The sequence below is a fragment of the Girardinichthys multiradiatus genome, chromosome 21, assembly GCF_021462225.1.
Source record: "Girardinichthys multiradiatus isolate DD_20200921_A chromosome 21, DD_fGirMul_XY1, whole genome shotgun sequence".
NCBI classification, from domain to species: domain Eukaryota; kingdom Metazoa; phylum Chordata; class Actinopteri; order Cyprinodontiformes; family Goodeidae; genus Girardinichthys; species Girardinichthys multiradiatus.
The window spans coordinates 38,944,587-38,970,253 of NC_061813.1; the positions used below are offsets into that span (position 1 = coordinate 38,944,587).

General features: G+C 41.5%; 1 protein-coding gene across 3 annotated transcripts in view; it reads right to left on the minus strand.

The window, feature by feature from the left end:
* Nucleotides 1-908: 908 nt before the first annotated feature.
* Nucleotides 909-25,667, minus strand: part of rps6ka3b (ribosomal protein S6 kinase, polypeptide 3b) — a 66,252-nt gene continuing 41,493 nt past the window's right edge. For all 3 annotated transcript variants that reach the window (XM_047350016.1, XM_047350018.1, XM_047350015.1), the window contains 20 exons: nucleotides 23,229-23,345; nucleotides 23,021-23,102; nucleotides 20,849-20,929; nucleotides 20,673-20,752; nucleotides 19,236-19,342; nucleotides 18,068-18,105; nucleotides 17,756-17,898; nucleotides 16,074-16,144; nucleotides 15,486-15,574; nucleotides 13,997-14,061; nucleotides 13,796-13,898; nucleotides 13,585-13,694; nucleotides 12,121-12,246; nucleotides 10,231-10,320; nucleotides 9,314-9,472; nucleotides 7,531-7,692; nucleotides 7,215-7,291; nucleotides 5,407-5,524; nucleotides 5,180-5,320; nucleotides 909-4,859 (listed from right to left, as the gene is read on the minus strand). In XM_047350016.1, coding sequence (XP_047205972.1) covers nucleotides 4,737-4,859; nucleotides 5,180-5,320; nucleotides 5,407-5,524; nucleotides 7,215-7,291; nucleotides 7,531-7,692; nucleotides 9,314-9,472; nucleotides 10,231-10,320; nucleotides 12,121-12,246; nucleotides 13,585-13,694; nucleotides 13,796-13,898; nucleotides 13,997-14,061; nucleotides 15,486-15,574; nucleotides 16,074-16,144; nucleotides 17,756-17,898; nucleotides 18,068-18,105; nucleotides 19,236-19,342; nucleotides 20,673-20,752; nucleotides 20,849-20,929; nucleotides 23,021-23,102; nucleotides 23,229-23,345 — 2,082 coding nt within the window. In that variant the 3' untranslated portion in view covers nucleotides 909-4,736. The remainder of the gene's footprint in view (nucleotides 4,860-5,179; nucleotides 5,321-5,406; nucleotides 5,525-7,214; nucleotides 7,292-7,530; nucleotides 7,693-9,313; nucleotides 9,473-10,230; nucleotides 10,321-12,120; nucleotides 12,247-13,584; nucleotides 13,695-13,795; nucleotides 13,899-13,996; nucleotides 14,062-15,485; nucleotides 15,575-16,073; nucleotides 16,145-17,755; nucleotides 17,899-18,067; nucleotides 18,106-19,235; nucleotides 19,343-20,672; nucleotides 20,753-20,848; nucleotides 20,930-23,020; nucleotides 23,103-23,228; nucleotides 23,346-25,667) is intronic.

The following is a 25,667-nucleotide window of genomic DNA, read 5'->3' on the forward strand; positions in this document are numbered from 1 at the left end:
CGATGGATCCATCGATGAATGGATGGATGGATGTGATCCATCCATCCATTCATCGATGGATCCATCGATGGATGGATGGATGGATGTGATCGATAGATCCATCCATCCATCCATCCATCCATCCATCCATTCATCGATGGATCCATCGATGGATGGATGTGATCGATAGATCCATCCATCCATCCATCCATCCATCCATCCATCACTCCATCCATCCATTCATCCATTCATCGATGGATGGATGGATGGATGGATGTGATCGATAGATCCATCCATCCATCCATCCATCCATCCATCCATCCGTCTATACCCGCCTTGCCTTCTGGGGACCTGGTGTCCATCTCCAGTAGTTATTGGGCGAGACGTGCGTCCAGCCAGTCCATCACAGAAACAAACAACCATGCACTCACACACACAATCATACCCAAGGAGAATTTAGAGAAACCAGTTAACCCATAAGTTGTGTGTTCGGACTGTGGGAGGAAGTCGGAATACCCAGAAAGAACCCACGCATGTACGGGGAGAACATGCGAACTCCATGTAGAGAGACGCCAGGCCAGGATTCAAACCCAAGACCTTTTTGCTGCAAGGCAGCAGTGCTTCCACCTGCGCTACACTGCAGCCAAAAACACTAAACTATGAGAAGTGAACTTTAAACCAAACATAAAACTGAAAAAGTCCCAGATTTGAAAGCTTTTACAGGATCACATGAGGGGAAAAAAATCAAGTAGGAAATAATTTCTTTTTCTTAGTGTTTAACTTTAAAATTGACTCTACAAAAGAAACAAGTTTGATGGATATTTGTGGAACTCAAAAAAAGCTTTGGGAAGACATCATGATGACCGTTTGAAGCGTTGTTGACTTATTAAGTATCCTCAGGGTTTATTTCAATCAGTAAAAACAAACACTTTTTATCGAATATTGTTTTTTATTGTTTTTCGTAGAAATCCAACTCTGTAGGTAGAAAAACAGAGAGCTGGCGTAGCAGCAGGGCTGAATACATCTCTGACAGAATCAGACAAAAAGAGGAAGAGTCAGATGAAAAGAAAAGAAAAAAAGCTATTCCTCTGTTCATAATTACAGAAAAAAATTATTTTATTCATCTCTCTTTATCCCAAAGCTGTACACCGATAGAATAATATCAAATTTAACATAAATCAACAGTTACTCATAAAACATAAAGAAACTCTGAATATTATCTCTTTAAGACGACATTCAGACGACCACAGAAAGTTTTTAATATTTCCACGACTACAGATTCCTGCTGTGAACAAATTATTTTTGCTTTTAAAAACTCAGTCACAGACGTCTGTGGAGGCCCTTCTTCACCAGTTAAAAACTAAATAACAGAACAAATGAAACATTCTGACTTGGAGTCATATCTGAGAGAAAAAGGCAAGAGTTGTACAACAAAAAAATCAAAAAGGCAAAATTTATGATGAATGAAAAAGTCTAAAAAATAAAATGGGAAATTAGTGGCTAAAATTGAAAATTTCACCTCTTAGACTTATTTTGTAACCTTTTATGTCAATATTTATTTGAATTTGAAAAAGATTTGCTTTAATTTATAAAAATTAATTTATCCAGAAAACGACTCAGCTATTTTATCATTTCCATGTTTATCTGACATGTTTTTTTATTTCGCCGCTGGTGAAAAGTGGCCTCCGAGGTCCTCATGTTTACAGTTTCTGACTTTTCACACCTTCACTTATTTTTTATGTTTTTGCACCAGAAGCAAACAGAAGCTCAGCTCAACTTCACTGATGAAAAAAGGCAAACCTGAAAGGTCATAAAACTGAATAATTTGGTCAAAGAAAGCAACGGCTGGATTGAAATAAATGCAGCGCCCCCTGGTGGCTATACTGGAGCTCCTATGAACGGATCCAATGAACACAAACAGTTTCTATAGTTGTTGCATAAATAAAGTTAATGAGTAGTTTTCTGTTGCATGGTGCAAGCTGACTGGTAGACCTCCAGGATGATGCCAACAGCTGGAATGTTTTTACATGTTTGCTCAGTTTTTAAAGGGTTTGCTGCCAGATGACCACAGTCATCATCGCAGGCATAAATGCTTGAGCTGCATACAGATCATAGGGTCGCAACATTAGACATGGAAGAGTTTCCGACATAAAAACTCCTAAAGGTAATTTTTTAAGACTATAAAAGAAAAACAGGCGTCTGGAAAGACAGGCTGGACGTGTAAAATGTATTTGAATTTAACTCACGCAGCACGTCTGCTAATAAGAGCCTCTTTGTTCGCCTCGTGTTCGTGTGCTTATTCATGTGCACCTGCTTCCTACAGGACAAACAAAATGCATTGTCTTGATTGGTAGAAACCTGAGTTGCCCAACGTGTTCATATTTACAGTTCTGCTGCAGACGGCTCGTACAGGAAGGTTGAAATCCAGCTTCAGGTGAAGCTCTGAGGAAGCACCAGCTTTCACCTCATTTCCAAATAAAGCTTAACAACAGGGAGGAGGACAAACTGCTTTCAGTCTCCTTAAACTGTTCCTGAATTATTTCTGGAAACGGTTGGAAGGTGATTTAAATCAGTGCTGCTCAGGTTGGTTCCTGTTCAGTCAGTCAGGAGGTGATCAAATGTTTATTCTATTTGCTGAAACTATCTGAGTCGAATGGGTCAACCATAATGGGAAAACAAAAGAACCAGCAGAGTAAAGATTGGGTTGCCATGGTGATTTCCACCTTTTCTAGGGTACAAGAGGGAGGGGTAGCCCACAGTACCATCAGATAGCCAGGTAGGGGCAGGAAATTAGGCCTCAAACAAATAGCCGCTCTGTGAAAACTATAAGTTGTATCGATTAATCCTTTAACCGCGAGAAGCAAAACCTCGTGGCGGCCACACATGTAACATCTTAGATGTCTACAGTGTTTTATGTGGGAGAAATGGTGGTTAAAAGACACTCATCAGTTTTAGCTCTGAAAATTCAGAGCTGAAATATAATGGAAGTGAATTAAGTTAAATGTGTGAGAGCTCTGAGGTAATTGGACTAAATATTATAAACCTGCAGCAGAGGGAGACTCACTGGGCCAAAGAGGACAAAAATATCTACATTTAATGTATGAGTTTTATGTGTAGAGATGAAACTGGGGGCATGAAAGTAGTTTAATGGGAGAAACACGGATAAAGTCTGGATTGAGTGACATCATCACTTTAAGATAAATATTCAGTGGTAACATCTCAAAAACATTCACAAAACTTAGACTATAAAATATATTTAATGATTTTAATGATGTTTCTGCTGTGAAGTATGGCTGAGCTATGGAGCTCCAAACACCGCTGGCTGTCTAAGGGCAAAATATTAGTAGTTTGTTGTGAATTTTCAGTAATAGCATATGATATTTTGCCACCAAACGTCATCAGAAACATAGCTGCACGCTTAGATTTATTTTTCTATATCATTTTTTCAATGCTGAGGGAATAATAGCATCACAAAACCAGACATTTAACCTGGATTAAAATTCACAGACTAGCATTAAGGGTCCTTTAATGTTTCCTTTAACCAGCATTCATTATTCATTAGCTCTTAAAAAGATATTTTATAGACCAAAACACATTAGATGTTAATATGACTAATCTGCTTTACATGCTATGACAAAAAAAGATTTAATAAATAGACGTTTTGAATAGAATTTGTTAGTTAAACTGTAGTGTTGTGAGTTATTTGGTGTTTTTTACAACATTTTATCAGAAATTTTATCAGATTTATTTCCAAAAGCGAAATGAGAAAAACTGAGCACCATAGATTTAATTGCTTCCTAATCTGAATAAATGTGTTTCATTACTAGAGAGAAAGGAATAATGTTCATGATGTTATGTGTCAAATAGAAGTTCAAACTGTCCTGAAAATGGAAGAAAAATTAGACAAAACGAAGGGAAAATGGCTGGTTATACCCTTTGTGTCCACTAGGGGGCACCAAACTATAATTTTCAATGTTGTGGAGAACTAGTTTTCGGGTTATTCCAGAGTAATTTCCTAAATTGGGTTTTGGACAAATGTTGGTGGAAACAAAAGGTTTTGATTTGCAGGTGTTTAAAACACTTTGCTCTTTTGCTGCTGAATGACGAAATAATGGAAAAAAAAAATTTTTCCCAACAAAACGGATGTTAAAAACATTCTGGCTCCAGTGAGACTTTTATTTCCCTTTAAAACACAAGCGGCGATATTCCGAGGCAGCTGCTTCCTGAGCTGAATCTGGATTTCTGTCCGTCTCTCATCATCTCATAGGCTACTTAAGGTTTAAATGCAGATTCTACAACTACACAGATAATGATCCTAGCTCTTTAAATGCATACCTTACATTACTTTGTTCCTATGATTTCCCCGTCTGAGGTTAATAAATACTTTCATTTTCCTGACGCATCCTCTGTGTGGCAAGGAAGCGCTGATTGTCTGAAGGAGAAATGCTGCTGGAGAACTCCGCAGTAGAACTGGGTTGACGGGCTTCTAGTTGCAGCTCAGTCCTGCCGTCGATTGGTGATGCTAAAGCTGAGATTCAACAGTAGGACAGCAGGAGGGATCTGATGAGAAAAACCCGTTAAGGTGCAGGGCAGGGCGGTGAGGGTGTGTGCTTCTATTTGGCGTTAGCGGCTCTCAGGTCCATCAGTAGTCTGTCCAACCGACCGGACCGGAGTGGACCGGAGAGGGGGGGTCAGTGGGGAGGTCCGGCGGCGATCAGATAGAGGTCAGAGTTGACAGGAAGAGGAAGAGGAGGAAGTCAAAGAGCGGTGGAGGTGATCTTTTTCATCCCCCTCCGCTGGGCCAGAGTGGAGCACCCCACTGGGTCCAGAACCGGGGGGACGTTCCTGTTCAGGGCCGAGTAGGTGGCTGCCATTGCACCCTGCAGGATGGGGAGTCAAACAAGGGGAAGAATTGATTCAAAACATTTATATTCGCTAAATCTGCTACAGTTTAAATCTCCTGCAGGACAGTTTCCTCCTGACCGTACAAATAATTCAGCATGTTTCTGACCATCTGTTCGGATGGATGGATGGATGGATGGGTCAATATATGGATGAATGGTAGGACAGATGGATAAAATGATGGAAAGGTGGACTGTCAGACAGATAGAGAAATGGATGGATGGATCTGTGGTTGAACTGAGCCGGATGGAAGGACAGCAGAACAGATGCCTGGACAGATAAATGAATGGACGGATACCTTGACGAGGTGTGGTGCGTCCTGTCTGTTCAGGGTGAATCTGGGCAGCTCGTCTCTGAGGACCACCCAGGGATGTCTGAGGACCTGAGCCGCAGTCAGTCGCCGATGAGGATCTACATGCAGCATCTTAGAGACCAGATTCTAACAGATGAAACAAACCACCTTTTATTAAACTCTGATTATCATTTCTGTTTTTGTAATCAGTCTTTGTTTCTTTAAGTTCAGACCTTTGCTTCAGCAGAGACAGAGTTCCAGTACCCTCCAGTGAGGGAGAAATTTCCACTGCCAATACGAGCCAGAATCTCCTCTGGTGTGTCCTCTGGACCATTAGCAAAAGGAGTAAAACTGTGGACACACAAAGAAAAAGGAAAAGAAGACAAAAATGAATATGTAGATCGACTATCTGGAATATATAAAAGTTGTTAAATAATCATTCTTTTTTGCGTGATTTCCCAAACTTACATGTCAGTCAGCAGAATCTGGGTCAAATATGTTCACAGAAAGTTGTTTGGTAAAGTTTGGTAAAGCTATCAACAGTTTGTAGCTGCTAGCTAGCTGCCATGTAGCAGCTAGCTCACGTAGCTAACCTTCACCTCAGGCTCTTTGACTTCTGCTCAGCAAAAATTCACCTCATTAATATGAGCTTCTCCTCGTTTTTAAGAAAAATATTTACGTTTTAACAAGCATTTTATGGAGTTTTACAGCAACAATTATAATGTAGTCGTGAGTAGCATTAGCTTCTTTGACCCAAGTGAGGAGCTAATGGTAAAGTTCCAGTTTTTAGAATTTAAAACATTTATCAGATAAAAAAATCATTTTTAGTAACAGAATTAGCATGTTTCTAAATTATTTCATGTGAATAATAAAGTTTAATACATATAGATTAGTATTTGTTTCACTGCAAGTGATTTCTAAACAACTAACAACTGAAAACGAGGCCCATCTCAGCAAAGTGTGGAGGTTTAAATTGAACGGAAACTGAACAAGACGCCATCCTTCAGTCTCTCGTTTGCTACAAGCCAAGTTTCCAGATTAATGTTCTTTGGGAATCACATTTTTTCAGCCAAAATCCTAACTTTTGCACGTTCAGTTTTGCAATCTTAAGGATTTTCCATGCAAATAAGAGTAGCTGCTGTTAACGATTTAGGCATCAAGTGCATGAAGATCCCATAAAGGGTTCTGTTGTGTTCTGTTGAGAGGTCTGTTGTGTGTCTAGCTCATCTTTTGAGTTTAGAGGTCTTTTTGTGCCTTCATTATTTATAGGGCCGACTTATCTGGCTTAAACAAACAGAAAACGACAAATGATCCAGTATAAGACTGAAGGTTTGTGAAAAAGCAGAAAAATCCAAAAGTAAAACCTCTAAAGAACCTTCATAAAATTTAGAAAACCAGGCATTAGATAATATCCACCAGTGCATCAAGAAGTAGGGTGCACTTATTTCTGGTTCACTTCATTTACAAGCCAACTGCTTGAGTGGTTGGAATAAATAAGTCTTTTATTAAACTTTGGGGACAAGTAGGTCAAAAACTGAAGTGCTGAATTAAACTCAATTACTGCTGTATGAATATATTAATCTATGTGGATGTTAATTTAAGCGCATATTTCTTATTTTCAGTTTTGCTTGATTGATGGTCCATGAAATGAGGGAAACAGGTGGGTTTTTATGGGTTTTCTGTTTTCCACCCTTTGTTGAACTCTTTAATGCGGATATTGTTGGGCTGTATTGGTTGGAAAATAAGTAGAATTATGATTAAAAACAGATTGTTACAAATTAAAAACTTATTTATTTTTCCCAAACAACCAAACAAAAAGAAGGCTGGACCAAGATTTAGCAGAAATCTACACCTTTGTGGTTAACACCACCCCATAAATGATGTTTCAGTTACTGAGCATTACTCCACTGACATCAACTGTAATATTTCAAATATTTATTTTTATTGAAGGAAATCTGCACAGAAAATTCACACATAAAGATATGTTGGAGAGAACCACAGATGTTCTAATGGTTCTGACGCTGTGCTGCTGTAAACCTACCCTGTTAGCATCGTGTAGAGCAGAACTCCCAGACTCCAGATGTCACAGGCTGCATCGTAACCCTGCTTCTTCAAAACCTGCCAGAAGAAAACAAACGTTTTTAGATGTTTTTCCAAAAATCATGTTTCACTCGTATTTTTTTCTCACTAATGCAAGATGACATGCATTCCTGCTACGCTTGTAGCCTTCATCACATGCCAATAAACTGAAAGTGCAAACAGACAGACCTGTTTTCATGCGTGAAGAGAAAGCAAATTAAAGTAATAAATAATAAAAACTCAGAGGAAGGAAGGATAGAAATCTCCCACTGACGAACCTCTGGAGCGACGAAGTTGGCGGTATAACACGGCGTCATGAGCAAACCGTTCTCTGCTCTCAGCTGCTTGGCGAAACCAAAGTCGCAGATCCGGATGGACTCGGCGTTCCCGGTCTCGTCGACGTACAGAATGTTGCTGGGCTTCAGGTCCCTGTGCACCACCTGCAGAAGAGGGAACATTTCTGGTTGGTCTCAGCTCTGAGGTCCAGTCACTGGATCACAGAAGTTTTGTTCAATGGATGCAGTTACACTGAGAAAACATTACAGCAGAAAGCGGAAAACCATGTTTAAAGTTGTTCATTATTCTGAGTCAGATTCTTCTGTTGAGGGTCTCTGCCACCTGACAGACCTTCAGAAGTGACTTAAATAATAAATATAGTCCAGGCGTGTGTAACTCAATCTGGGTACAACTACACCTGTTCTGTTTCTGGCCTAAGATGTTTGGACCAGCTGCAGACCTACCAAGACATGGAGGTCCACCTCAACTCACAGGGCTGGGCAAGGAGAGCGTTAATCAGAAAGCAGCCAAGAGGCCATGGTAACTCTGGAAGAACTGCAGAGATGCACAGTTATGGAGTCATGGACTCCATAACTCTGGTCATTATGGAAGAGTAGCAAGAAGAAACCATTGTTGAAAGATAACCAAAGAACGTCCTGCAGGTCATAGCAAACATTCAGAAGAATGTTCTCTGCTCAGATGAGACTAAACTTTGAACTTTTTCTCTTACGTGCTATGAGTGGAGAAAAACTAATGCTCCACAACACCCTGAGCAAATCATCTCCGCAGTGAAACAAGGTGGTGGCAGTATCATGCTTTGCAGATGCTTTTCTTCCTGCAGGACTAGAGGAGCTGGTCAGAGTTGATGAGAAGATAGATGGAGCTAAATCCACGAATAAAACCTGTTAGAGGCTGTAGAAGACCTGAGACTGCGGTGGAGGTTCACCTTCCAGCAGGACAACAAGCCTAAACATATGACCAGGGATACAGTGGATGGGTTTAGATCAAAGCATTTTCATGTATAAGAATGGTCTAGTTAAAGTCCAGACCTAAATCCAACTGAGTATCTGTGGTGAGGCTTGAAACTGAAATTTCACAGATTCTCTACCTCCAATCTGACTGAGCTTGAGCTGTTTTAAAACCAAGATTGAGCAGAAATGTTCCTCAAAATACCTGCAGCTGTATCTGCAGTGAACGGTGGTTCTACAAAGTATTTACTCAGGGTGACCCGATGCAAATGCATGACAAATGTTTTTGATTTGACCATCTTTTTGGATGGATGGTAGGATGGCACTTTGTTTTGTGCCACTAGTGGCTTTTATTTTGTCAACTTTCTTTGGAAGAAGGCAGAGCAGTGCTCAATGCATGCCACACTTTTCAGATTTTTAAATAAAAATGTTAAAAACCATGAATAAGATTCCTCCAGCCCTGAACGGAGTTGGTTTGTCACATAAAATCCTAATAAAACGCATGGAAGTTTGTAGTTTTAATATGGCAAAACACCACCTACAACAACTTGTTTGGCAACTCTCTGTAAAATGGAGAGATATTTTAAATAACTGTTTATGCACTTATTTCCATTTATAATTTATTTCTTTATTTAAAAATAACCAGAGACTGCAGAATAAATAGAAAGCATAAATAAGCCACAGTTAAAACTGAAAAAGATCATTTTTTAATTAGACAAAACTACTGTCTAACAGATTATTTCCATGTTTTCAGATCTTTAATCACGTTGAAAAGTTTATGAATTAAAAGATAATTGATATGATTTGTGAAGTTTACCCCGTTCACGTGCAGATACTCCACCGTCTTGGTGATGGTGTAGAGCACGGCGCTGGCTTCCCGCTCAGAGAAAAACTTCTGCCGGAGGATTTTGTCCAGCAGCTCGCCTCCTTTCATCAGCTCCGTCACCAGGAACACAGAGCGGCCGTCGTCATACACCTACGGCGCAGAAATAAAACAACCCACGCGCCCATTAGAGAGTCTTTACCCGCTGAATCATTTCTGTGAGATTATTTACTCACTCATACAGCGAGGGTTGTAGGTTGCTGAACAAAATGTTTCACTGTGCAGATCTGACATTATTTTCTAATGAAAAGCCTTGAGTCATCTGGTTAACAGGACTTCTTAACCAAACAGATCTAAAACTTTAAAGGGAATTAAACCGTCAGCGGAAGATCAGGAAGAGTGGGCAGCCGGCGGTATTTTTACCTCCAATCAGGAGTGAATCACAACTAAGACAGTTAAAATCTGAGCAGGACGTTTTTGTTTTTCTAGGCTGCGAACACTCACAACATGTTCAGCACGACCCCGCGGTGGGAAGGTGACCCCACATGAGTCACTGTGATCAACCCAGCAGATGATGGGGAAAAGCTTTAGGTGGCTAAGTAAAAATCACAAACAGTCCAACAAGAGGAAAATATAAGTTTCACCCTGAAAATCTGCTGTTTAGTTTTTAAGACGTTTACCAGGAGGATGAAGGTGAAAATGACTTTAGTTTGGCTGAATTAAAACTATTTGATCTCAGGTTTAAACATCAGACCGACTAAAGGTCACTGAAGAGAAAACATGATGCAGACTTTCCACAGGAGGTTTCTGTGACCTCCATCCATCCATCCATCCATCCATCCATCCATCCATCCATCCATCCATCCATCCATCCGGAGAAAACACATAAAATAAAAGTCAGCGTGACTCACGTCCTTCAGGGTGATGATGTTAGGGTGCTGGCCGTATCTCAGCAGGATCTCCACCTCCTCTGTGGGGTCTCTCTTGGCCTTATTGATGATCTGTAACAGAATCATTTCTTAGTTTAATTTGAAGTTTCAATACATTTCCAGAATGAAAAAAAGATCTGGTTTTACAATAAAACTAGAAATGACCAGAAATGCTGCCATAAAACCAGTAATCTGAACAGTGGGACGGTAGCGCTGTGGCCTTGCAGCTAAAAGGTCCTGAGTTTGAATCCCCCAGACCCCCACCCATGGTCGTTCTTTTTTTGTTGTTGTTTTTTAAGATTCTTTTTTTGCGACAATAGTGACCTTTATAGTGGTTAGTTTTTGAAAGTAGGCAGAAAGGAAGCGGGGTGGAAAGAGGCGGAAGACATGCACCACAGGCCTCCGAGATCAGGACTTGAACCTGGGACACCTGCGTCGAGGACTGAAGCCTCTGTATACATTACACTGATACTTGCTGTGACCCGTCAGCCTGCGGTCTTCCTCCATGGTGTTAGTATGTTCTCCCTGCATGCATGGGTTCTCCCTGGGTACCCTGGCTTCCTCCCACAGTCTGAAAACATGACTGTTAGGTTAAGCGGTTTGTCTAAACTGCCCTTAGGTGCATGGTTGTTTGTCCTGCGTGTCTCTGTGTTGTCCTGTGATGGACAGGTGACCGGGACGGACCCCACCTCTAGCCTATTGACCACTGGAGACAGGCACCAGCAATCCTGCAAGGAACAGTGGGTACAGACACTGGATGGATCTAAAGGGTTTTGTTCCATATAGAAACATTTTGAACATTTGAGAAGATCAACAGTGAATTTTTGTTTTTTCGGGATCAATAATAAATTGAGACTAAAATAACATTGAAAATAATCTGAAAATCTCTCTGGTTTATAATCCATTACTTAACTTTATAAAAATGTTAACATCACCTGAAAGCTGCTTTGTCAAAAATATCTGAAATATTATTTTTGTGCAGAAAGAGAAAATCTCACTGACAGCTGGAAGGTTTGGGTCGACTGGATGGATTTCTAACACTTCCAGCCCTGCAGACAAGTCTGCATGTGTTAAATCTGGAAGCAGAACATTTTTACAGATTTTTGTAAAAATGGGACCAGAGATTGTGCCCTATCTAAAGTTAATTATTGGCTGATCCCTGATCATTGGTCCATGGATTGAGGATCACTTTTTTGAGTGAACCAGATCTACAGTATTACTTCTCTGCAGCATTCAGTTTAGGTTCTTCTGGAAATATGATGATCTGGTCTCACAGCCAGAGCTTCGTTCCCATTCTCAGCACAAACTTGTTTGCATGGAGCACAGGAAGGAATCATCAACGCTGCTCCTCATCTCCGATGCTGTTTGTGGCGTTCATGGACAGGATCTCAAGGTGTAGTCGAAAAGAGGAGGGTCTCTGATGTGGGACAATCTTGGTTTTATCTTTGCCTGTCGAGGATGATGGGACTGTGATGGCATCTTCAGCTCAAGAGTGAAAAGAGTCCATGGTTCTCAAACAGAAAACAGGCAGAATGTTCCCTCTTTTTTGGAAGATCAGGTCGCCGTAAAGAAGAGGCTGAGGCCGAAAACAAAGCTCTTTATTAATCAGTCTGCCTCTGTTCGAACCCTCACCTTTGGTCACAAGATCCTGGTTACAAGGTACTGAAATTAACTTCTGTAGGGTGGGTAAGTCCTGATTTGAAGATAAGGGGAGGAGGTCTGTCCTGCTAGAAGGAGACCTCAGGGCAGACCCAGAACTTCCTGCAGAGAGATTATATTCCCCTCTATCCCCAGAACCTACAAGGCTTTCCTTCTGAATGAGTGGAAGCAGAAATTATTTTGTTCTTGAGGTTTTGTTGCTGGTGGTGTTACCTTCACAGCGTACTCCATGCCGGTGACTTTGTGTACGCAGCGCTTGCAGATGGAGTAGGAGCCAACGCCGATGTCCTCTTTAATCTCGTAGGTGTCCGAGTACTGGGAAGTGCTCCTGTGAAGTTGCTACGAGAAAACAACCAAATGTAGAAATTATAATCAAAGTGAAGGAGGGGAGAAATATGTCATTTTATACTTCCACTTTTATGGAAAATGTTTGAAATAAAATAAAAAGAGATTTCCCAGATGCAAACGTTTTCCCTACAGATGTGGGAGCTCCTCGTCTTTATGCTGCAGATTTCAGTTAAATGCAAAACCAAAACAAAACATCAGGTTTATTTTCTCATGCATGGATCTCAGCCATCTGTTTACTGTCAACTGTAGCAGAAGAATACAACAGGCTGCAAAACGTGCATCATCTGCATAAAGTGCTATTCACGGGTTTCTTTCTGCGTTCCTCATTTAGTCCCAGTAACTCCTGCAGCATATTTAGACAGTATTTACAGGTCATTATGAGACTCAATGAGGCTACAGACCAGAGAGTCAGCGAGGAATCTGGGTTTAGTTTGGACTCGGGTCTAAATATTAACAAACCAAGAACTGGTGCATCCTTTTATTTTCAGTTGGTCAGATTACTGAAAACTGGTTTTACTGGTCTCCTTTAAAAAAAATAAAAATCAATCATGCAGCTGCTGCCAGAGTCCTGACCAACATTAGAAAAATAAATCATATCAGACATGATTTATTTTTCTAATGTTGGTCAGGACTCTGGCAGCAGCTGCATGATTGACCAGTTTATGGTTCTGATATGATTGAGAAACAAACTGGTTCCCTGTTTGGCAAAGAAATGATTTTAAATTGTGCTATTGGTCTTTGAAGCACTAAACGAACCATGAAGACCCCTCAGGTCTCCAGAGACCTGCCTACTCAGTGGTACCAGAACCAGAACTAAACAAGGTGTTTCTATGCTTCTCAGCTCTGGAACAAACTACCTGAAAACCTGAGAAGTGCAGAAACTGTTGGTTCTTTAAATCAAGACTGAAAACGTTTTACAGCAACTTTTGATCAAAGAATCAGTTTAATGAACTGTTTGAAACATTTGTTCCTTTTATGTCTTTATTATCTGTATTTTAACATCCTCTTCTTTTATGCTGCGTTATTTTCTTTCAGCCTTTCCTTTGATGTCCTCTAAAGACCTTTTGGATTTGAACCTTGTGTATGAATGGTACTATAGAAATAAAGTTGCCTTGCAAGTTAAAACTGCTTTCTCTAGTTGCTGCATTCATCATCGAAAGCTTGTAAAGTTTTCCCGTAAATAAAATGTAAATATTCGGAGTGTTTTTGCCTTTACTGCATCTCTTCTCCATGTCTAGGCTGTAATCTCTGCATCTGTCCACTGAGGTTGGACCCAGACGATCTGATTAACTCTGCCTCTGAAGTGAGCAGCAGAGAGTGTGTGCACACCTGTACAATAGTATTAGGCACTGGTTGTGTCTCTTCCTCCGTTATGGCCACAAAGCTGAATCCTCTGAAGAGCTGATGGGCGTTGGCGCTGGGAGGGACTCCCGGCGAGTCTGAGGCAAACACAGTGTCAGCTGTCAGCGCTCGGAGAACAGAGATCTTTACAGGGAATGTAGTTCAGGAGGAGGAGGTGAAGGTGAGTGAAAGCGTGTACCTCGGGGTGTTTTAGCTGTGAACTCGGAATCGAAATAGAAAGTGTCGTCAGGTCGTCCTGCAGCTGGTTTGAAAGGAGGTGAAATCTCTCTGCGGAAGAGTTTCTACAGGGAGGAGAAACATTGGAAACTTCAGCCAGAAGCAAAAAAAAAAACCCTCAAGATTTTTTTTTTTTGCTGTGCTCATTTCTGCAGAGACTGACATTCCAGTCGATTCTGCTGAAGAACGAATGCCTCTTGATCTCCTCCACACCGTCTGGTCCGGCACCTTCAAACAAACAAACCTCATCAGCTCAGAGTTCAGAGGACAGATCAGGACAAAGCAGGCAGGCTCAAGAGTCCCACAGTTCCCACAGCAATCCCAGCATGATCGCCTGATTGATGTTGGTTTCTAACCTCGGATGTACAAAAACTCACAACAGATTCCATGTTACATATTAAACAAAGATGAAGCCAAAATGGAAGAGCTGTGAGTAAAAATCTAAGTGCACCCTTAGGATCCAGAACCATGCAGAACCACCTTCAGCTGGTCGGACTTTAGCAGTCTGTAACATTGCTGAGGAGGAGGTTTGGACGAGTTGCTTCAGGTTATTCAGGGTTACAGACATCGGTTTTCACCACAATATTTCCATCAGAGTGATAGACTTTAACTAGGACATTACAACACCTTGGTTCTATTCTTTTTCATCCATTCTGTTGTAGATCTGCTGCAGGGTTTGGGATCATTGATCCTGTTAATGACCCAGTTTGGACCAAGCTTCATTTGACTCTAGAATACTGTGGGAGTTTGTATCCAACCCAAGCACTAGAAGGTGACCAGACCCTTTGGGGTCAAAACAAGCCCAAATCATCAAACCTCCACCCCGTTCTTACCAGTTGGTATGACCAAACATCTCTACTTTGGTCTCATCTGTCAAAAGACATTGTTCCCAAGTGCTTCATTCGGTAAACCTGTTCTGCTGCCATATTCTTCCTGGAGAGAAGAAACTTTCTCCTTCAAACCCTCCCAACAAGCCATACTTGCTCAGTGTTTTTCTACTTTTACTGTCACGACCTTCACCTTTAACCTGCTAACTGAGGCCTGTAGAGTCTGATATGGAGCTCTTTAATTGTTGGTCATTTCTTTGAGCTTCACGCTATGACTTTGGGCTGAATCTGCTGGGTTGTGAACGTCCAACATGGGCTTCCAGCTGTCTGAGATGATTTCCTCTGATCAATAATCGTTCTCTCTGTGGAATGATGGACTTCAGGTAGTTTGGATGTGACCTTATAACCCTTCCCAGATTGATGAGCAGCAGTAGTAGCTCCTCTCAGGTCATTGCTGATGACATTCCACCCTGGCGTTGTGTTAAAACACACCTTTATGCCACAGAGCAACAAACCCCTGCTTTTATAAAAGAGGCTCAGTCTCATGATACTCAGCCAATTGGTACAATCCATCATTAACACGTTTTTCTGTTAAATCCTACAAAAGCAGTAAGGGTGTACATAGTTTTTCACACACAGCTTTTCCAGTTTATCTTGGTCTTTGTTCAATAAATAATTACAGTTTGGAAGGTTTTAAAATCATGATTTTTATTATGAATGTGACCATGCATCGGCGGCGCTCTGGTACCACAGTTTATTTGGCTGATGTTTTGGTCCAAGCCCGTTTAGCCCCCCCTCAGCATGCTTCATGCATGAACGTCTTACCCAGTCTGTTTCCAGGGTTGCGTTTGAAAAGGTTCCTGAGGAGACTCTGAGCCTCGGAGCTGAGGAACTGCGGCATTCCCAACTTGGCTCTGCAGAGGGAAACAAAACCAGGAAAGTTGAAAAGCGCTGGGCGTGAAGGACCAAAGAGGGAAACATATTGAATGTCTGAATTGTATATCCGAAGTGAAGCATGTGAAAGCCTAGACAATAATCTGGGTCTGTTGCACAGGAAGCAGCATCAGCACTCTGCAGAGTCTGCTCAGCATTTTCCTGCAGACGAGCACTGAGAGTGAAAGAGAGCTGCAGGAAGCAGCGGAGTTTAAGGTTTCCTCTCAAGGTTTTTTTACAGACTCCAACACGATCACATGTGCTCTTTCACTTCCGCTTTTATCCTGCTTCACAGTCATAAAACCTGTGAGATCCTTTTGAGTCCATTTCTCTAATCTCTCTTCGTCTTCACTAATAAAATCTTCGACTCCCCCTCCCCATCTCTGACCCAGTCCCTCTGATGTACTCTGAGCTGTAATAAAAGCTGTGAGCTGCTGATCGGATCAGATCGGACCGGACCGACTGGATAAAGTGTCTTACTTGAGGATCATTGTCATGGTCTCTTTCCGGTCTTTGCCTTGGAAAGGCAGCGTTCCCGTCAGCATCTCAAACTGAGAAAAGAACAAAAACAGCACCTTGGTCAGAAATCTGTTGTGTTTTACATTCTGCTGAACTTCATTAGACTGGGCTGAAAATGAGTGAATAAGCAGCCAAAGTCCACAGAAAATATCTGAGAGGCCTTCAGGAATCCTGGAGAATTATTAAGTATTGATCTTTTGAAAAGATTATGAGAAAGTCTGACTTCAACTAAATGAAATCTTTAAACTGTATCAGGCAGTTAAAAGTCAAGATATCAGACAGGACAATGCAGCTAAAGTCATTATCAGCTTCTTTTGTTTCAGTTTATGGTTTAGAAGAGAAAGCAAAGCTAAAAATGCAACAGTTTGCAACATTCTGACACCACAGCACTTTCAGGATGTTTAATCAGTTAAACCAACGCCTCATAATTAAACATCAAGTAAACTAATGCTACACAGAAAACAATGCAGCCAAATCTGATGATTGTTTGGGCTTGATTCCTATACTGGTAGGAAGAGAAAGCACACCCTCTTTCAGTCCTATCAGGACTCGGTGAAAACTTTGATTAAGCCACGGAGCAATCAGACGGATGGCCTCACGTTTGACTCTAGATGACTCGGTATACAGAGCAGATCATGGTCAACTCAATGACTGCAAGGTGTCCAGGTCCCTGAACATGCCCAAATCATCATACCTCCACCACCGTGCTTGAATGACAGCATGACATGTGCTGATATGCCGTTTGTTATGTTCACCAAACATGCCCAAACATCTCCAGTCTGGTCTCATCTCTCCAGAGGACATCATTCCAGATGTCTCTGCAAGCTCAAGTCGTGTTCTTTTCAGGAGCTTTCTCCTTGTTTAGTCTTTTTCTTCCTTTACTGTCATGACCTTTAACCTCCTAACTGATGCCTGTAGAGTTTGACATGGAGCTGTTGGGTTTTTGCTCATTTCTCTAAGCTTCATGCTCTGACCTTGGGCTGAATCTGCTGGAATATCCACTCCACTAGGAAGACTGACTGAGATGTTTTCCACTTGGGAATAACATTTCTCTGTGTAGAATGACGGACTTTAAATTGCTTAATAATGCCATTATAACCTTTCATAGAATGATGAGCATCAACAGTAGCTTCTCTAAGGTTATTGCTGTTATCTCTTCACCCTGGCATTGTCTTAACACAAACCTGTATTCCAATCTATGCATTTCTTCAGCAGTGTCTGGCGGCTACTTTCCCTCTTAAATCCTGTGAGAGCAGCAAGGGTGTACTTTTAAATATCTGTTAATCCTTTTCTGATAAAGAACAACGGTGTAGAATCCCTAGTTTTTGTTTATAGGGTATGTAAATTTAAATAAAACCCAATAATTGAAAGAGGGTGTACTTTTTTTTTTTTACTACGATTGTAAATTAATGCCAACCTATAACTTCACAAAATGTTTAAGGTTGATTAATAGAAAAACTGAAGGAGCTCACAGAGAATCCTGCACCAAACTAAGTGCCGTTTTTCCACATTTTTAACTGAAGTTAAACAGATTCAGACATGAACTGACTGGTTTCTTCTGGCATTTCTACACTTATTTTACATTCAGCTTGGTAGCTTCACCATGCTGGCCTTCATGAAGCCAGTGGATGGCATCGCCTCACCATGAGCACGCCGTACGACCACCAGTCGGCGCTGTGCGTGTGTCCTCGCCTGTTCACCACCTCAGGGGCCATGTACTCCACCGTCCCACAGAAGGAGTAGGCTTTGTTCTCGTGGTCTATCGACTCCTTGCTGAGGCCGAAGTCTGAACAGGCAACAGAGGGGGACAAACCACGAGCAACTTTAGGTGAGAAACGACTCAAGAGAGAAAGCTCAATAATGAGAAATGGGTGGGCAGCAGCTGAAATGAGCAGCAGGAGGACACACATGGGGTGACAAGTGAAGCACAGAGGAAGGAGCATAGCGTTACAGACCTGTCAGCTTGATGTGTCCGGCCTCATCGAGCAGGATACTGAGAGAAACAGAGACACAGAGAGGCTCTCTGAGATGCAGCGTGGCTTTAAGTTTTCACCCTTAGTGTGTGGAAACAACTCTGGTTTATCCCTTCACTTTAACAGCCTTCTGATGCCTGAATGACTTCGAGGTCAGAAGACCTGGAGCATTATTAATATGGAGAAATCAGGGCTGGATCTAGAGGTTTCCGAGTCATTATTAAAGAATAATTCAACCTTTTTCTATTCTATTGGTAAATATTTGAGTAAATCTCCAGGAGAAATGTTCCCTGCTGCTTAGAAATGTGAATCATTTTAAACAGATATCAGATGCCTGAAAACAGTTATTTTCATAACTGCAATAAGGACCACCATCTGTCTTCAGCTGCACCTGCTGGGTTGTTGTGTTCATGAGTCTGCCTGGAGACAGACGCTGATGAATCTCTGCCCAGCAGGACATCCATCTATTGTCTTACATTCATTCAAATCTGGGTTGCAGAGCTAACAAACCCATACATCCCTCACTGCAGAAACACTCGACAGTTCTTTTTAGGGGATCTAGAGGGGTTCATAGTCTGTCCAAAGAGTTCTGGGTTCGGCTCGAGGTCTCGTTCCAGAGGCCCATGCCCTGAAGATCTCCAAAGGAAATGCCAGAACCACCTTAACCAACTGACTCCTCATCTGACCTCTCAGACCTCATAGAAAGCTAATTTTTACTGCCTGCAACCAGGATGTTGTTTCAGAAGTACCAGCTCAGCTCCTTCACCACCACAACAGATCCAAATACCACCAATCTATAGGCAACCAAGCCCTGATCCAGTCATGCATCCATGTGCTGCTACATCCTACCAACGCTCATGACTAAGACACCACGATATCTGAACTTCTGGTTGACTAAAGTTTCTAAAAACCCACACAAGTTCAGCTGGATTACAAAAAACTTCACTCAAGATAAAACTGGACCAGTGTGAGAGCAGTGGAAATGCTTCCTGCAGAACATTTATTTTTAGTACATTTGTGTTTTTATTTTTTTCCAAAATTAGTTCAACGTAGATTAGCAACTGGGAGAGGATTAAACGTGTCTCAGAGAAATTAAAGAGTGTAAAACAGTGATGTTAATAAGTGTGTGTGTGTGTGTGTGTATACGTACTTTTCAGGCTTCAGGTCTCTGTAAATGATGCCGAGGTCGTGAAGGTGATCCAGGGCCAGAGCGAGCTCAGCCAGGTAGAACTTTACATCTTCCTCGGTGAACATCACCTGCAGCAAAGACGGGTTTAAACATGGCCGGTTAGTTCCTGTAAACACGTCTCAATCCCCTCCGAGGCTGCTGCGCCTCCTTATGGTCCAAGCAGGAGTTAAATGAGGACACGTGTGATATTTAACCTCCAAACAATAACAGGAGAACATCTTAAAACCATCAACCTGACAACCTGAAACCTCTCTGGAGGGGCCAGAAGAGGAGCCCAGCTGTCCGAGACAAACAAAGAAACATGTTTCCATGTCTTTAACAGCAACAAATGACATGTAAATCTGTGTTTTATCCACTTAACAAAAACTTTACCAAAATGTAGAATTTGTCCCTGAAAGAGAATGTCCAATTTTTACTGGTTTCAAAGGATTTAGGAGGGAAAGTAGCAGCCAAATTCACCAACTGATCGTCAACAGTGTGAACACCTCTATGGAAACTCCTCAGGAGCATACACCTCCAAAGTGGAAAGACAACAGCAATGACCTTACAGAAGCTAAGGTTACTGCCCACCAATCTGGGAAAGGGGAGAAGGTCATTTCCAAACTATCTGAAGTCCATCATGTTACGAAGAAGAAGTGGAAAACATCTCAGAACATCTCAGACATCTGCCGATACTTTCAGGGACGTCCCGGCAGATTGAAGCTCAAAGAAATGACCAAAATGACTCTATAGGCCTCAGTTAGCAAGTTAAAAGTCATGACAGGACAATTAGAAAATAGACTGAACAACTATGGTTGTTTGGAAGAGTTGAAGGAGAAAGTCTTTGGGTTTGCAAGGCTGCATCTGAACAGGCACAAGACCTCAGGATCAAAGTCCTCTGGACAGATGAGACCAAACCAGGGATGTTAGGAGATCATGGACAGCACCATGTTTGGAGAAACCAATTCCAGTATATCAGCACAAACACCTCATACTAACTGAAGCACAATGGTGGATGGATGATGCTTTGGGCTTGTTTTGATGCCACAAGACCTGGATATCTTGCATTCCTTGAGTGGATCTCAAAGTGTTCTAGGGTCCAATGTGAAAGAAAATAATCAAGGTGCAGCAATGGTCCAGTCAAAGTCCAGACCAATAGGGTGGGACCTTCAACAGAGCTGTGCAGAAATAAATGAACTAAAGAAAAGATGAAAACTTCTCCAGAACGATGTGCACAATTATTGAAGTCAGACAGAAAACCACCGCTGAGAGTTCTTGGTGTTGAAGGTGGTTCTATAAGCTCCTGGATCATGGGTGTACTTATTTTTTCACACACAGCATCTAGAGTTTGGTTTAACTTGTATTAAAATGACAGTGTAGCGTGTTAAAGTTATGTCTTGCGTTATGTTGAACATTTACCTCCTTGGAGAGGCGAGTAAAGAGGTCTCCTCCTCTGAGAAAGTCCAGGATGAGGTAGAGCTTCCCTTCCGTCTGAAACGCTGCAGAGAACCGAGATCATGAACCCATATGAGACCTGAAAGGCTCTGTGATTGGCAGATAGACAAATGACGGAGCTCTCCGATTGGCTGACTCACCGTAATGCAGTTTGACGATGAAGGGGTGGTTGACCTCCACCAGGATGTCCCTCTCCATCTTTGTTCTGACCCGGTCACGAACTGGAAAACACATAAATCCCCAGATAAATCACAGAGTTAAAGCCACAAATGCAACAACTTTCCTTATTTGGTTCCTGTTTTGGCTGCGGGGAACCGCAGCTGAGGAATAACTGGATCACATGGGCAGAGCAAAACTAAATGAACAAGAAAACATGAATCAGGTTGGATGCAGCTGCATCTTCTCCACCAGCAGATGGTGTTAGGTTGGAGATGAACCTCGTCTCGGGGATTTATTTTTCCCTCTTTCCTCTCCACACCTTTCTTGCTCTTTTCATCCGTCTTGTGTTAAAGTGTGAAATTCCATTTTGGGAGATGACGTCTGAGCAAAGAGCCTCGTTTCACTGTGAAAATTTAAATCAGCTTCATGGAAGCTGGGTAGTTCATAACACAAAAGCATCCAACAGAGAAGAACCTTCTGAAACACAAAGATTAAAGATAAATGGATCATAGTCCCAGAACGTTTCAGTTTTATCACCTTTAAACTATAAACTCAAATGCATTTTGTTGGGATTTATAATGATAGATTTTATATGATAGAGATTATAGATCAACACAACATGGAGCATCATCATGAAGTGGAAGGCCTGCTGAGTCGAACCACCTTTCGCTGCGGTTCCGGCTGCAGGTCCATTGAGGTTTGTCTCTACCAGAGCAGCACATCTAGAGATGGACCTTTCCCTCATTCTTCTTTGCAAAATAAATAAACCCAGTCTAACTGGATGGAGAACCTGTTGTACATCAACTTTTAAATCTTACTGCAGATACAGATTTAGATTTAGCTCTAGCCTTTGACTAGGCCATTCTAACATCTGGGTCTCCTTTGATCTAAATCATCCGTTGTATCTCTGACTGCATGTTCAGGGTGGTTGTCCGGCTGGAAGGTGAACCTCCACCCTAATCATACATCTTCTCCAGCCTCTAAAAGGGTAACTCCCAGGTTTGTTCTAGATTTAGCTCCACCGCTCTTCCCAGCAACTCTGACCACCTTCCCCACAGCATGATGCTGCCACCACCACATTTCACCATCAGAATGCTGCTTTCAGGATGATGAGCAGCAGTAGTCTTCGGCCACATAATGTTTTGCATGTAAGCAAAATAGTTCCACTTTGGTCTAATCTGAGCAGAGCTCCATCCACATGTCTGCAGTGTCTCTATGGTTTGTGGCAAACTCTCTTCAATAAAGGCCATGGTAACTCTGCAGCTCCTCCAGAGGTAGCATGTTCTGCTTTAGTTGCTTCTCTGATTAATGCTCTTCTTGGACTATGTTGACTCATAAGTTGACTTCTGAGGGTAACTGGTTATTGTGGATTTTATATAAGGTTCTGGGCACTACTTTATGCTTGTCTATAACATAAAATCCCAATAAAACAGACTGCAGTTTGTTGTTGTATGGTGACCAAATGCGTAAAAGTTAAAGTGGTGTGAATACTTTTGCAAGGCCCAGAGGTCGATATTTGCCCAGATCCAACAAACAGTACAAACCGACTGCTTGTTGTTGCTGCTCCTGGTTCTGAGGGAGTTCCTGATGCAGCCACAGGCTCACCGTTTAGGGGGCAGCCTTCATGCTGGACCCACCACAGCTAACTGGACCGGTTCAACGTCACACAAGGACAGCAGCTTCATGTTACAAAGGCAGAGGAAACGACCTGTGAAGCGGACGGACTAGGCGACCCAACCGTTCATCTGCTCACCAACATCTGGTGCTGATTCATTAAAACCACGAGCTGCTTTTAGCTGTCGAGATAAAACGTCAGGAGACGAGCTGCCGTCCTCTTACTAAGAGCAAACATTTACCCTGCATTAGTCTGCTTATTCTTCCTGCAGATGTAGCTCCTACATAAAATGCTCAGCAATTTCCTAAATCAAACAGGAGCAAATGGAGCATCATGCAGGGATATTTTCTGCACGGGGATAATCCTTATTTAGTGAACTGGTGGCTGCTGGTAGCAGCAGGACGGAGTATGTGGGACTGAATCCAAACAAAAACAACAATGGAGACAGATTGTGCTTTTTAGGCCACGCAGAACTCTCTGTTCTCAGTGTTTTTAGAAAAGAAAAGGTGCAGAAAGAAGCACATTCAGGCTGGTTTACCTTTCAGTGTGGCTTTCTTTAGGACCTTCATGGCGTACAGCTGACCTGCGTCCGGTCCTGTGACCTTCCTCACCAGAAACACCTGCAAACAGGAGGTGAATTCATTCATAAAGACCAGAACAATAAGAGGGAGCCAGGAGTAAGCTGCCAAGTGGAAATGAAGCCCACACCTATCCTCTCCTGCTGTAGAGTACCAGAACCAACTCACCTTCCCAAAGGAACCCTGTCCCAGGACTTTCCGGAGCTCAAACTGTCGCGGGTCGGCTTTTTCCGATCCCTCCTTCACGTGATGGGTGATGCTGATCTCTTTGATGGGAACATCATCCTGCAACACAAACACATCCAGGCTCATCATCACCTGAAGGTTTGAAATACACAATAAACCCAAACAATAGGTTTGTTTCCGTCCACAGGCTGTTATGACAACTAATGTTTTGGGTCGAATTCAGACTGCTGCTGTGTGGATTACGAGTGTTCGGGAAGTCTGCTCCACCTGTTATGTGACTCACTGGACCAAAGGGAAAATCATCCACCTTAATGACTCACTGAGAGAAGAAAGATGAATCTTTCCCTCTCGTCATTATTCTCCTCTCCTTTCCTCTTTCATCCATTTTGGTTGTTTCAGGTTTACAACACACATTTTTATTTTTTTCCAAAATAAAAGACAATATCTGAAAACTTATTCCAATGTTTAGATGGTGACATGGTTGAATTATCTAGATGTTCCACCATCATTAAAAACAAAGGGATGATGGCAGGCTGAGGAATAAATCCTTTAGGTAAATTAAGCGTCTTATTTATGAGTACGTTTCATTTTATTCTTAGTTAGTTAAAAAATAACTAAACAAAACTTAATTTCTTATTTTCTTTCCATGTTTTTTCTCCACTTCCTCCTACTTCTCATTTCAGTCCTTTCTACTACAGCCATATTCAATAAATTAAAACGAACTAAGCAGGTATTAAACATATCTTTTATTAAACTCACATCTCTGTGTTACAGATGTATTTTATTGGTCTGTTGTAATATACTAATCTTATGGGGTTTTTTTTTTAGTGGGAAGCAGAAAATCATCAAAATTAACAGAGATAAATGCTTGAAAACATCAGTGTGTGAAATTTATCTAAATAAACGTTTCACTAGAGTTACTGAAATAAATGAACATTTTTATAATGTTCTAATTTATTAATTATGACTGTTTTCTCTCCTGCCTTCTTACCATCTTTCCTACCTCCTTTAAACCTCTCCTTACTCCTCCACTTCTTTCCCCTCCTTATTTCTTACATTTCTCCCTCATTTCCTCCCTTTTTTAGCCCTCTACACATTTCTTTCCTTCTTCCCTCCCTCCTTTCCCCCTCTTGTCCTTCCCTCCTTTAACTCCCCACTTGGTAAAATATTATGATGTGAAGTAAATTCCCTAAAACCCACACACTAACTTGGAGAAAAAGCATTTTAATTTGCGGCGGCTCCTCCTTCTGGCTGGAATCAATTATGTTTTATGTAAATTATTTCTGGATGGTACAACCAAAGTCATCCTGAGGGATTTTACAGAGAAGTTGATTAGATTAATATTCTCTGATGACATTTCTGACATGGGACAAACATGTCAGAAATGTCCTCAGAGACCAAGTTGTGTGTCTAATAACAAAATAACTTATTGTACACAGACACAATGAACTTTATTGGAACACCAATTAGAGTCAGTCTAAATCAATGCAATGTATCAGATGTACATTTAGTTTAAATTCCCGTCTAGAGGATGAAGGCAGCAGAAGAAACAGCTGAAATTTAGAGACAGAGTCTGTTACTACTGATCATTCTGTCCTCAGCTGACCTGTAATAATTGTGGTAAACCTATAATACAGTGTCCATGATGATATACATACTATCTCAATTAATATATTAATCTGAGGTCAGACTACTCAGCTACAGTCAATCCTGACCAGGACTCTTAAAAACCTATTTATATCCACGTTTTGACTTGTCTATTTCCTGGTTGCAACAGAAGGAAAGAAAACAAATGGATGATTTGGTTGTTGTTTCCAGTTAGAGTTCAGGTTGATGGATTTTTATTGATTTGCTCATCCTGTCTGCTCGCCCGGATTGAGTGCATCACATTAAAATTAATGTGCAAGCCTCTGATTGTAAACACGCTAGCCCAAAACAACAAATGTAGGGATGCACCGATATGAAAATTTGAGCCGATATCGATATTCAATATTAATATTGCTGTTATAGGTGATAACCAATATTTCCTGATATTATTAAAAACTCTTTCAAAAATCAGCTTCAGTTTAATATCCCACAATCCTGTGCTGCATCACCATCACCGTCCCATGACCAAACAAATACCATTAAAACAGTTATAAAATGGCTAACATCAGCCAATACCGATGTTAATGCCGATATATCGTGCATCCTTGATCAGAAGTGTTCAAATCTACACGCAACCCTTTGGTTGGATTAAAAAAAAGAGTTAAAAGCAGCTCGTATCTGATCAATGAAAGGGGATTTAGAAGCTCAGCCCTGAAAGGTTGAGCCCTTAGAAAAGCCAGCTGATCAATTTCCAAAACCAGTTTGGCCTCATTAGGTCCACTGATTCTCAGCACAGGGTTCGGCCCGAGGACACCAACAGTTTGCATCTTCCAG